The sequence below is a fragment of the Epinephelus lanceolatus genome, chromosome 19 (genome assembly GCF_041903045.1).
Source record: "Epinephelus lanceolatus isolate andai-2023 chromosome 19, ASM4190304v1, whole genome shotgun sequence".
NCBI classification, from domain to species: Eukaryota; Metazoa; Chordata; class Actinopteri; order Perciformes; family Serranidae; genus Epinephelus; species Epinephelus lanceolatus.
In genome coordinates this window covers 343,835-357,833 of record NC_135752.1, presented here as the reverse complement: position 1 = coordinate 357,833, position 13,999 = coordinate 343,835, and the positions used below count along the sequence as shown (strand labels likewise).

The 13,999-nt window shown below is 42.8% G+C and overlaps 1 protein-coding gene across 6 annotated transcripts in view; it reads right to left on the bottom strand.

Moving 5' to 3' along the window:
- Positions 1-13,999, bottom strand: part of ythdc2 (YTH domain containing 2) — a 175,517-nt gene that overhangs the window by 40,303 nt on the left and 121,215 nt on the right. For 2 of the 6 annotated variants that reach the window (XM_078161883.1, XM_078161884.1), the window contains exons 26-28: positions 9,680-9,799; positions 5,693-5,844; positions 5,354-5,401 (exon numbers count right to left, since the gene is read on the bottom strand). In XM_078161883.1, the coding sequence (XP_078018009.1) occupies positions 5,354-5,401; positions 5,693-5,844; positions 9,680-9,799 (320 nt within the window). Of the gene's footprint in view, positions 1-3,294; positions 3,424-3,632; positions 3,687-5,353; positions 5,402-5,692; positions 5,845-9,679; positions 9,800-13,999 lie in introns of those variants that run through there. The other 4 variants (XM_033646410.2, XM_078161885.1, XR_013488106.1 and 1 more) reach the window with 3 other exon arrangements.

The window sequence follows — 13,999 nt, the reverse complement described above, 5'->3', positions numbered from 1 at the left end:
AATTAAAATGAAAAAAGAAGTGTTAAATGCCTTTGTAATTTGTGATGATACTTTTCTATTTCACTGAATTTTAAATAAACCCACCGTCATTAAACAGTAATGAATGCATTTTCAGTAACTACAGAACACTCTTGTCTGGTTTATTTCAGATTTACCGTAAGCCTCGTAATGAATCTAACAGGACACTGGTGAATTAGTGTTTTCCAGTATCATATACTGAACAAAAATGTAAACGCAACACTTTTGTTTTTGCTCCCATTTTTCATGGGCTGAACTCAAAGATCTAAAACTTTTTCTACATACACAAAAGACCATTTCCCTCAAATATTGTTCACAAATCTGTTCAAGTCTGTGTTAGTGAGCACTTCTCCTTTGCCGAGATAATCCATCCCACCTCACAGGTGTGGCATATCAAGAAGCTGATTAGACAGCATGATTATTGCATGATTATACGCCTGCCCATACCATAACCCCACCGCCACCATGGGCCACTCGATCCACAGCGTTGACATCATCAAACCGCTCACCCACACGATGCCACACACGCTGTCTGCCATCTGCCCTGAACAGTGAAAACTGGGATTCATCCGTGAAGAGAACACCTCTCCAACATGCCAGACGCCATCGAATGTGAGCATTTGCCCACTCAAATCGGTTACGACGACGAACTGCAGTCAGGTCGAGACCCCGATGAGGACGATGAGCATGCAGATGAGCTTCCCTGAGATGGTTTCTGACAGTTTGTGCAGAAATTCTTTGGTTATGCAAACCGATTGTTGCAGCAGCTGTCTGGGTGGCTGGTCTCAGACGATCTTGGAGGTGAACATGCTGGATGTGGTCCTGGGCTGGTGTGGTTACACGTGGTCTGCGGTTGTGAGGCCGGTTGGATGTACTGCCAAATTGTCTGAAACACCTTTGGAGACGGCTTATGGTAGAGAAATGAACATTCAATTCATAGGCAACAGCTCTGGTGGACATTCCTGCAGTCAGCATGCCAATTGCACGCTCCCTCAAAACTTGCGACATCTGTGGCATTGTGCTGTGTGATAAAACTGAACATTGTAGAGTGGCCTTCAATTGTGGCCAGCCGAAGGCACACCTGTGCAATAATCATGCTGTCTAATCAGCATCTTGATATGCCACACCTGTGAGGTGGGATGGATTATCTCGACAAAGGAGAAGTGCTCACTAACACAGATTTAGACAGATTTGTGAACAATATTTGAGGGGAAATGGTCTTTTGTGTATGTAGAAAAAGTTTTAGATCTTTGAGTTCAGCCCAAGAAAAATGGGAGCAAAAACAAAAGTGTTGTGTTTATATTTTTGTTCAATGTAATAAACGTCAGAAAAAACACCAGAAAGCACAAACTGTAATATCTGTTGTTTTATCCTTCATTTTAATTAATTACAAAGCATTTTAATTAATTACAAAGCCTAGAAAAGCCATCAATATGTTTCTGCATTACTACAATACAATACATATTGGCCACCTTAAAAACCACCAACAAACTTAGGGCATGATCTTTATTACTATCTTTATTGAAAACAGCTTTAATTTCAACAATGATATTATCCATCAACAACACCATGAAGATGTATAAAAGAATGTGATGAAATGGATCACAGAAGACAGTTTAACTGAGTCCATTGAAGCCCAATATGTATGTATGTATGTACAGTACAGGCCAAAAGTTTGGACACACCTTCTCATTCAATGCTTTTTCTTTATTTTCATGACTATTTACATTGTAGATTCTCACTGAAGGCATCAAAACTATGAATGAACACATGTGGAGTTATGTACTTAACAAAAAAAGGTGAAATAACTGAAAACATGTTTTATATTCTAGTTTCTTCAAAATAGCCACCCTTTGCTCTGATTACTGCTTTGCACACTCTTGGCATTCTCTCCATGAGCTTCAAGAGGTAGTCACCTGAAATGGTTTTCTAACAGTCTTGAAGGAGTTCCCAGAGGTGTTTAGCACTTGTTGGCCCCTTTGCCTTCACTCTGCGGTCCAGCTCACCCCAAACCATCTGGATTGGGTTCAGGTCTGGTGACTGTGGAGGCCAGGTCATCTGCCGCAGCACTCCATCACTCTCCTTCTTGGTCAAATAGCCCTTACACAGCCTGGAGGTGTGTTTGGGGTCATTGTCCTGTTGAAAAATAAATGATCGTCCAACTAAACGCAAACCGGATGGGATGGCATGTCGCTGCAGGATGCTGTGGTAGCCATGCTGGTTCAGTGTGCCTTCAATTTTGAATAAATCCCCAACAGTGTCACCAGCAAAACACCCCCACACCATCACACCTCCTCCTCCATGCTTCACAGTGGGAACCAGGCATGTGGAATCCATCCGTTCACCTTTTCTGCGTCTCACAAAGACACGGCAGTTGGAACTAAAGATCTCAAATTTGGACTCATCAGACCAAAGCACAGATTTCCACTGATCTAATGTCCATTCCTTGTGTTTCTTGGCCCAAACAAATCTCTTCTGCTTGTTGCCTCTCCTTAGCAGTGGTTTCCTAGCAGCTATTTGACCATGAAGGCCTGATTGGCGCAGTCTCCTCTTAACAGTTGTTCTAGAGATGGGTCTGCTGCTAGAACTCTGTGTGGCATTCATCTGGTCTCTGATCTGAGCTGCTGTTAACTTGCGATTTCTGAGGCTGGTGACTCGGATGAACTTATCCTCAGAAGCAGAGGTGACTCTTGGTCTTCCTTTCCTGGGTCGGTCCTCATGTGTGCCAGTTTGGTTGTAGCGCTTGATGGTTTTTGCGACTCCACTTGGGGACACATTTAAAGTTTTTGCAATTTTCCGGACTGACTGACCTTCATTTCTTAAAGTAATGATGGCCACTGGTTTTTCTTTAGTTAGCTGATTGGTTCTTGCCATAATATGAATTTTAACAGTTGTCCAATAGGGCTGTCGGCTGTGTATTAACCTGACTTCTGCACAACACAACTGATGGTCCCAACCCCATTGATAAAGCAAGAAATTCCACTAATTAACCCTGATAAGGCACACCTGTGAAGTGGAAACCATTTCAGGTGACTACCTCTTGAAGCTCATGGAGCGAATGCCAAGAGTGTGCAAAGCAGTAATCAGAGCAAAGGGTGGCTATTTTGAAGAAACTAGAATATAAAACATGTTTTCAGTTATTTCACCTTTTTTTGTTAAGTACATAACTCCACATGTGTTCATTCATAGTTTTGATGCCTTCAGTGAGAATCTACAATGTAAATAGTCATGAAAATAAAGAAAAAGCATTGAATGAGAAGGTGTGTCCAAACTTTTGGCCTGTACTGTATATATATGTATATATATATATGTATATATCATCAACACCAAGGCTGTTCTCCATGGTCTCTGTAGCTCTCTCAGCCCCAAGCCGGACGTAGCTGTCTCAAGTGATCCAGACAGTGGCTGGATGGAAAAAAAAACATTGCCATCGTGAGGAATGGATCATATTGTAGGCTACTGAGAAAAATATATTATAATAACAAAGAAACAACAGTGTTAGATGAGCTCCACACAGTTATCTGAAAATACATCATTCACTTAGTTTAGATGTAAAACATAATCTGCTGTATTTTTTTACACTAAACAGGAATAGAAACGTTACTATTACTCACTTCTGTGGCTTTGTGTGGGTGCACATGAAATGATGCAGCACTCTGTATTGTTACCTTTTCAGAAAGAGAAAGAAAGAATCACTCCAACAAATGTTTTTGACAACTGTCATCAACACTGAAATGAACAGGACCTGCATGCAAAAAAGTAGCCTACAGCCACTGACCTTAGCCACAGAGCATTCATATTAACACACACTCACTAAACCTTGAACTGCAACATTACTTCATGTAACCAGGAGAATACTACACATTAATCAATAACAGTGGTGTAATGTTAACTGAGTTAAATAAGCTAAATTTCATCTGCTGGCTTTTGAGCTATCGGCTCACCAAGACAGCCAAAGTGTTAACCACAGCATAATTGCAGTTATGCTAACCACACACTAAACAGTAACTTACACACAGTCACATTAACTTCAGCTGACGCTACAATAACATTACAAGCTTAAAGTTACGTGTCTTATATCTAATATTTGCCAAATGTGGACATGTATGCAATTAGCTACTGTCACTAAGATTACTTTAATACTTACCTCCAAAGTTTACCTTGAATTATGGAAGCTAACTTTATTAGCGGCAATTTAGCACAGGAAGCTGGGTACAGCGCTCAGTTAGGTTACTGGTGTAGGTGGGCATGCGTAGTGTCCTCTGGCCTCCCCTCGCTCCTCCATAGCGCCACCATCTCATCCAAAAATTTGCATGTCTGGCTCCAGATATCCAAGATTGCAATGACCAAAATGCCAAACTAGAGGTTTCAAAATGGCAGTCCACAAACTGCTGGATGAAGTTGCAGTGGCTACACCCATTATCTTTACAGCCTATGACTTTTCTGTGCTATGCAGTGTGATCGCACTTAGCGCACTTGTGCACACAAAATATTAAGTGTTTTGTATAGAAGTATGTGCTTTGAGACACACTGATTAACAAATTGATCAGGAGGCTGACACAGATCCTTACAGCAAGCACTGCCAGTCAAATGTGAATATCTTTCAGCAGTACTGATGCACTGGTACCTGCTGCACTTTATTGCTCTCTCTTATTGTTAATGTTTATTACAGCCATACAGCTGTTCTCTAGTACTAACCAATAGGTCTGTCTCGATAAAAAATTTTGCTGGGCAATTAACTGCGTCAGAAATTATTGCGAAAAGCAATAATATTGCGTAATATTGTGCTTTTAAGACCATTTTTATTATTGTTGTAATTTTGCTGTTTTTTGACAACTTTTTAAACTTATATAATGATAATAAAGGCATAATGATGCAAGTACACACTTAAAGAGAAATACATTTTTAACAAGAATATTTAGGAATGCAATAAAGAAAATTTAAATATCCTAAATAAATAAATAAATACAAAAAAATAGACTGTCAGTCTCTCACTCTCAGGTGTGCAGTTAAGTTGGTCATATTCGCTCTTTTTGTTGAAATGGTTTTAGAACAAACCCGGCACACCAGCTCATCCAAATTACTGGGCTCCCCTCTGTCATTTGGTTTCAATCCAAAATACTCCCACACAGGGGCCGTGGCATTTGGTTTAGGAACAAGTTCCCTGTCTTTCTCTTATGCTCAACTGTTTATTTTTTCCTCCGCCTCGTCTCCCCCTCACGAAGATCGCACTGTGTCTGTGTGTGTAACCCATAGCCCCGCCTCCCCCACAGAGACAAAGACACTCGATGACAAGAGCTTTCCCTCCGTTCATTACGCTAATGAACCAACTCACCTGGCTGCCAGACGATGCACGGCAGGGAACGCTCTTGTCGTCCAGTCTCTTTGGTGGAGAGAGACGAGGAAAACAAACACGTTTACCATGCAATTAACCGACTTATCGCATATCGCGACAGGCCTACTAACCAAGAAAAGAAAAGTAATCGTTGTCATTTTATAGCCTTATTATATTTATCTTTTGATGAAAACTTTTACATTTATGCCCTACTTTTCCCCTGTACTATCAAAAATGGTATCAAATGTCAATATTTATAATTTTTTATTAATGAAGTTGGCCATTCCAGTATTGTGACAACACTACTGCAATGTAAATGTTTTGGACACTACTTAATACCTGTCATCGGTGGTGTTGGTGTGTAGTTGGGTGCTGTGCTTGGAGTTCTTAACAGAAGCCTGGGAGCCATCCTCTGATGACATGGGCCGAGGCCGCTGGCCAATGCCTGTGGGCTGCTGCAGGCCTGCTTCCTGCTCCTCTGCTGCAAGAACCTGAGGGGCATCAGTTTTAGCTCCAGTCATTACCCTACATCCTAGTATCCATACTGCAAATCATAGTAGTATCAGTAAATTAAAGGTACAGATAGAGATTAGAGCTCTGATTCTCTGTCCAATCCTGATTGGCTGCAATTTCTCCAAATTTCTTTGGGCCTGAATCACAGTGGGTTTTATTTTCTCTTTTAATGTAGACCTTAAAGGGCCAGTGTGTAATATTTGGCATGGTTTATTGTCAATCTGAATCTGAATCTGAATATTCTACCCATTAATATGTTTATACAAGTGTATAATCGCTATAAAATAAAATTCGTTTGGTTTTCGTAGCCTTATAATTATGCTTATATATATATATATATATATATATATATATACAGTACAGGCCAAAAGTTTGGACACACCTTCTCATTCAATGCGTTTTCTTTATTTTCATGACTGTTTACATTGTAGATTCTCACTGAAGGCATCAAAACTATGAATGAACACGTGGAGTTATGTACTTAACAAAAAAAGGTGAAATAACTGAAAACATGTTTTATATTCTAGTTTCTTCAAAATAGCCACCCTTTGCTCTGATTACTGCTTTGCACACTCTTGGCATTCTCTCCATGAGCTTCAAGAGGTAGTCACCTGAAATGGTTTCCACTTCACAGGTGTGCCTTATCAGGGTTAATTAGTGGAATTTCTTGCTTTATCAATGGGGTTGGGACCATCAGTTGTGTTGTGCAGAAGTCAGGTTAATACACAGCCGACAGCCCTATTGGACAACTGTTAAAATTCATATTATGGCAAGAACCAATCAGCTAACTAAAGAAAAACCAGTGGCCATCATTACTTTAAGAAATGAAGGTCAGTCAGTCCGGAAAATTGCAAAAACTTTAAATGTGTCCCCAAGTGGAGTCGCAAAAACCATCAAGCGCTACAACCAAACTGGCACACATGAGGACCGACCCAGGAAAGGAAGACCAAGAGTCACCTCTGCTTCTGAGGATAAGTTCATCCGAGTCACCAGCCTCAGAAATGGCAAGTTAACAGCAGCTCAGATCAGAGACCAGATGAATGCCACACAGAGTTCTAGCAGCAGACCCATCTCTAGAACAACTGTTAAGAGGAGACTGCGCCAATCAGGCCTTCATGGTCAAATAGCTGCTAGGAAACCACTGCTAAGGAGAGGCAACAAGCAGAAGAGATTTGTTTGGGCCAAGAAACACAAGGAATGGACATTAGACCAGTGGAAATCTGTGCTTTGGTCTGATGAGTCCAAATTTGAGATCTTTGGTTCCAACCGCCGTGTCTTTGTGAGACGCAGAAAAGGTGAACGGATGGATTCCACATGCCTGGTTCCCACTGTGAAGCATGGAGGAGGAGGTGTGATGGTGTGGGGGTGTTTTGCTGGTAACACTGTTGGGGATTTATTCAAAATTGAAGGCACACTGAACCAGCATGGCTACCACAGCATCCTGCAGTGACATGCCATCCCATCCGGTTTGCGTTTAGTTGGACGATCATTTATTTTTCAACAGGACAATGACCCCAAACACACCTCCAGGCTGTGTAAGGGCTATTTGACCAAGAAGGAGAGTGATGGAGTGCTGCAGCAGATGACCTGGCCTCCACAGTCACCGGACCTGAACCCAATCGAGATGGTTTGGGGTGAGCTGGACCGCAGAGTGAAGGCAAAGGGGCCAACAAGTGCTAAACACCTCTGGGAACTCCTTCAAGACTGTTGGAAAACCATTTCAGGTGACTACCTCTTGAAGCTCATGGAGAGAATGCCAAGAGTGTGCAAAGCAGTAATGAGAGCAAAGGGTGGCTATTTTGAAGAAACTAGAATATAAAACATGTTTTCAGTTATTTCACCTTTTTTTGTTAAGTACATAACTCCACATGTGTTCATTCATAGTTTTGATGCCTTCAGTGAGAATCTACAATGTAAATAGTCATGAAAATAAAGAAAACGCATTGAATGAGAAGGTGTGTCCAAACTTTTGGCCTGTACTGTATATATATGTACATATATATATATATATATATATATATATATATGTACATAGCAAGGGCCTTGCTTTAGAGAGGTCGCCATCTTGCGCCGCCATGTATGTAAGGCAGACCGAGTGGACAATCCAGCCAGCCAGAGAACGCGTTTCGTGTGTATAAATGAACCAACGAAGACAGCGGAAGGAAGGAAGAAGGAGGAGGAAACAGCAGAGTGTTAGTAGTTCGTCGATAGAGAGTAGTGAAAAGTTTTTTTAGTTATAAAGTTTGTGAATGGACCACACTTACCACGCAACAGGAGAGAATGAACCCGAACCGTCATCTGCGAGGAAAAGAAGACGCAACTTCACTCCTTGTGATGCACTCTCTGCGACGCTTTTCCTCCTGGTGATATATTTCCCCAACGATGGCACCAGTAGCACTGAATCCCATTCTGTGCATTCAGCCTCTCTTCTCACCCACTCAGCATCAAACACATGGAGTTCCTCATCTGTAAGCTCCGGCTCAAACAGGTATGGCTCTGGGTCTGTGTCCGCTACAAGAAACTCTTCAAAATCGCGTTCAAAGTCGTCCATTGCAGCTACTACAGTCCGGAGATATTGCTAGGCTAAATAAACAGCTGAGCTCTGTTTACCGGCTACGCTGTCAGTCAGTGTGCGGGCTGGAGATTGGTGGAGCAGAGAGGGGAGGGGGGTCCCCACTTAGTATCATAAACGCGTATGTGTGTAAAGTTAGATGTTTGTCTGTTACGCTAGAAGAGTCAGAGTTTGGGACGGAGTCTTTTACCCCCTGGAGTGTTACCGGAGTTTCTGGAGTGCTCAAATAAATGGGCCTTTTTCCCGAACGCTCCTCTGGTCTCCTGCTCGTGAGGGATTCATTACAATATCGTAACATGGTTTAGATTTCTAAATAAACATTCACCTCGTCGCTAGATAGACCTACTCCTGAAAAACTCGTGCGCAAGGCTTTTTGTCCCTACGAGGCCACCGTCATTTACCCGACGGGAGGGGTGAGCGAGTGAGCCCTGCAATCTAGAATTTGACCACTGATGTCACTGTTTTCAACGGTTTTCAACCCATTTTACACACTGGCCCTTTAAAGTCTGTGTTAAGTCATAAATAATGTATGGGCTTTGTTGCCATCAACCCATTATAACTAATAAAAATGTTGAGAGATGTTGAAGGCTAGGGTCAGGCTTGGACAGAAAGTATATGGGTTCATGTAGGGTTGGGCCTAATTTGGTGTGTCAACATTAACAAATGTAAAAGTAGCATTTTGCATCATGGAAATATTGTTAAAAATTAGGCACATGGATGAAACAAGGCAGGTAACACAAACCATTGCAGTGACACACCCCACATCTGGTAACTGCCCAGTTTGCCAGTTAGGTTTTTGCCTTAAGTTTTGGGTCATAGTTCACATGTATTGTGAAGATTAACCAATATTTCAAATGGGTGTTGTGAGCTACTGATTATATAAAAATATAGTGTGGCTGAAACTACAAGTATAGGCTTGTAGGAACTATTTATTGAGAAATTTTACTTTCAATTTTTTTTTTTTTTTTAACATATCCTTACTACACCCAGTGCTATGAATAAAACAAAATGATAACTAAGTTCTGATATATAGCTGCATTTATAACATTATCAACATTAATCAATGAACATAGTGGAACTGTACACAGACTTAATGCACTAAAAAGAAGAGGAGGATGACAGCTTCATCCGATATCTGATACCTATGTACATATACTGGTGTTGCTCTGTTTACTGTATGGTGTTGCTAGTTCCTGCAAAACCAAGTGAAACTTAGAGGAAAAAAAGAGAATATGACATACAGAAACCAGGGTCCGTAGGATGGCCTCGTCTTGTTGAGAACAGGGTTTTGAAGGACAACGGATCCTCTTGATGAACAAACTCTGCCACTTCTGCCTCAATTCACACACCAGTCCTGCAGCCTGACAACATGAGATAAAATGGCACGAAAGATTTAGTACAACATTTCAAGAAGGGACACCATCCGCTGATTCATCAGGAGCACGCACAGACGTTGTTGGGAGTGCATACACACACACAGGGGCCATATACACTATTGATCCACATTATGAGTTGCTGTGATAAAATTCACACAAGTTGGATCAGCCTGTGATTTCAATTTTTACTTTGATTTTCAGTGTGATTCTGAATCCAGCTCTCAGTGGGTTGATGATTTTGGTTTGCATTGATGGTTGTTACATGACTTTGTTCTCAACAATTATACAGTGATTAGCCGCGTTTCCCAGTTAAGAGCGATCTTAGGACTTAAAGGGATAGTTCCACATTTTGGCAAATTCGCCTATTGCCGTAATCCCTATAGTCATATGGGTAGGTACATTACCTTTAATTATCAGTGCCTGTTGTTCTGAGATCGGTGGGGCAGAGCTGCCTGCTGCTTAGCGCACAAAATGGAGGTGAACTGTACATAGAGTTGCCACCTGTCTCGTTTTTCCCAGAATTGTTCTCTTTTTTTCATCAGCTGTCCGGGGAAAAAAAAATCTCCCCCGGGACACAATTTGTCCCATTTTTTGGGGAAAATGCAAAAACCTCATTTGATTTCCTCATTCTGTAGTCTAGAAAGGTACCCGTGGTTCCGTGGCTATTTAAAATTGTCTCAGTTTTCTTCCCGTCTATGCGTACGTCATACGCACGCGCCCGCATTCCAGCGCTCAAAGTGGCTCAAGCAGGGAGGGAAACTTGAGACAGCTAGCTGAATTAATCGACGTCCACGCTGAGGTCTTCTTTTCACCGAGTTTTGGCGTCTTCATTTGAAATGGAAGGAGAGATGACTGACAAGAGCAAATACATGCAAGCCACCAGCACAGAAAAAATGATATACTAGTTACAATCCTGACTGGGCGAAACTTTCAGAGTTTGAATGGGTACGGCCGACCCAGGGAGACCATTTTTCCACCACATGCATTTTGTGTCCGGCTAAAATCTCCGTAAAATATGAAGGGAAAAACGCATTGGAAATCCACGCAAAAACAAAAAAGTATCAAGTTGTGGTATAAAACAAACAAAAACAGGCAGCTATTGCAACTTTTATGACCAAAAAAGGTTCAAGACAAGATTGCAGCGGCAGAGCTTACCAGTGTGTACCATAGAGTGAAACATGGCCACAGCTAAGTAGTAGTAGATTGCGTCAAGATCTTTAATGATTCTACTATTGCCACAAAAATGTCATGTGGAAGAACAAAAAGTGAGGCTTTAGTTTAAAATGTCCTCGCTCCTTACAGCCAGGAGCATTTAGCCACAGAACTGCAAGATGCACCATATTTTTCTGTCTGTTCTGATGTGGCTCAAGCAGGGAGGGAAACTTGAGACAGCTAGCTGAATTGATCGACGTCCACGCTGAGGTCTTCATTTCACCAAGTTTTGGCGTCTTCATTTGAAATGGGAGGACAGTTAACTGTACAGTAGGAGCCACTCAAAAGTTCCCCTTCCCAGCCGGCTGTCAGCCGGCTGCCTGTCGAATCCCAGCCAAATACCAGCCAAGTTCCAGCTGGCTGCCAGCCAGCTGTGCTGGCTCTACCCCCCCTCCCTCTCCTATTTTAATCATAAACACGCCCACTCGTTCAATTGCAGGGTATCGCCATGAGATGGCGCCTCTCTCACAAAAAAACAGCCTGCAGTCATTCAGTTTATCAAACGTGGAAGCGTATCGTTTCTATAGCAACGACTCTTTTCAGGGGTAACTGTCTGCCTTTCCGAAACCTTGCCTCTTCGAATGTTAACTTGCATTATTCAGACTGGCGGTCCTTCACCTTTTTTTCAAAAGTCCCACCATTACGAAAATTCCTGCCTTTCGAAATGTCGGCCCTTCCTCGTTTTTCTAAAGGATCCGCCATTCAGAAGTTTGGATATTGTGGAATATGGCACAGCTACAGTGCTGCAGTGCAGACATTTCAGTCGCACACTGCGCGTGTCAGCAGCAGGCAGCAGTATAGAACTGGGCTTTTGCTGATGCACTGTCTGAAAGCTGTTTACTTGATTAGACTTCTATTTTCGTTAGGATATTATTTTTTTCGTTACTGTATAATTGTTTTCAGTTAATCAGTGAGACCACATCTTCAAAAAATGTCTGAAAGAAAAGTAACCTTAAAGGTGTAATACTGAAGATTCATTAAACTGAAGATTAATGAAGTTATTTTGAATTTGGAAACCTGTTTTGTTGACCTTTTTGTAATAATTACAGAGCCCGGCAGTGGCCGTTAGAGGAAAAAATATACATCGTGCGCACGTTTTAATTAATTTGAATCCTCATTCATTCACTCAGTCATTCACTCTGAACTTGCTGCTTTGCATGGGATTGTTGTCAGCAAAAGGCAGTTCACGAGGATATTGAGAGTTTTAGAGGATATTCTGTGTGTAAAACTGTGTGTAATATGTTATATTATTTGTGTTCTTGTGAAGAAACCCCACTGGCTCTGCTGCGCCTTCCCATTTCAATTACACACGGCACAGGCACTCAGATGCACGTAAAAAACCCATGAATGAAGCAGCAGTCCTGTCCTTGTGTCCTGTGCACTGATGTCTAATGTTTAATGTTTGTTGAGCCGTCATCACATTTAATTGGCACAGCTCTGACAGCCGAAATACAGGCGACTTGCCTTATGATCTAAAACCAGCCACTGGCGACTGCATGAAAGGCATCTGTCAGACATCCCTCTCCCCGGCAATGGTTTCCAGCTCCTTCTGGGGGACCCCAAGGCATTCCCAGGCAAGATGAGATATGAAATCCCTCCAGCGTGTTCTGGGTCTACCCCGGGGCTTCCTACCAGTGGGACCTGCCTGAAACACCTCCAGCAGGAGGCGCCCAGGAGGTGTCCTGATCAGACGCCCGAACCACCTCGACTGACCCCTTTCGATGCGAAAGAGCAGTGGCTCTCCTCCGAGCTCCCTCCGGATGTCTGAGCTCCTCACCCTATCTCTAATGCTGAGCCCAGACACCCCACAGAAGAAACTCATTTCCGCCGCTTGTATCTACGATCTCATTCTTTCGGTCCCTACCCACAGCTGCTGATCCATCTCACACGTCATTCTACCCTCACTCGTGAACAAGACCCGAGATACTTGAACTCCCTTGCTTGAGACAGTAACTCTCCAGCCCAGAGAGGGGGCAATCCACTGGTTTTGGGCAGAGAATCATGGCCTCAGATTTGGAGGTGCTGACTCTCATCCCGACTGCTACACATTTGGCTGCAAACCACCCCAGTGCATGCTGGTGGTCATGGTGTGATGAAGCAAACAGAACCACATCATCTACCAAAAAGCAGAGATGCAATTCTGAGATCCCCAAACCAGATCCCTTCCTCCCCCCAGCTGCACAAATAAGATCTGTGACAAGGGACAACCTTGGGCCAACACCCACCAAGAACTTGTACTCCAAGTATGCGGATACAGCTCTCACTTTGGTCATACAGGGACCGGATTGGCATTGTCAGGGTCTGAGAAGACCCGGATGTAACATGGCGGCGTGACGTGCCTTCCTCTGTCACTTCGGTTCTCAGTTTTAGCATTTAAAACTAGTTTCCTCTATTTTGAAAGACCTGCGGTTTTTTAAACCCTAACTGTTTAATGTGTGTACTTTGGCCGGATGGCCAATCATTGATACTTGCTCAGCGGATCTTGAATTTTTAGGGCGTCTGTGCAGACAGTGACACAGCCGCGCCCGAACTACATTGGCGTCTCGCTAACTTTCAGCAATATACGTCCTTCTTTCCGCCTAATACTGGATCTTGGACTATGATACCGCTCGCACGACAGTGAGAAACCCCCATAACTACATCGGCCAACCCTGATGCCTCTTTAACGCTCTTCCTGCCGTTTACTGTACACCGGAGTGATTGCTGCTTACTGGTTTTGGGCATCCATTCACCTCACCGTGCCGGTAAGTGCCGCTCTCTCCAGGACATAAAACTTATCCGATCTGTGACTACACACCGCCGTGGACTCCTGTTGGAGTCCCTGCGTGTAAGTTTCCATTCTGTGACTCGGTAAACTGCTAAAGCTGGTAGAAGTAGCCTCCTGACTAATACAAACAAACGTATTACATCACCACACACTCCATTGCTGCCGTAGTTGTTTTTGTTTCCTAGGCAACCCACCTGCTCCCCATG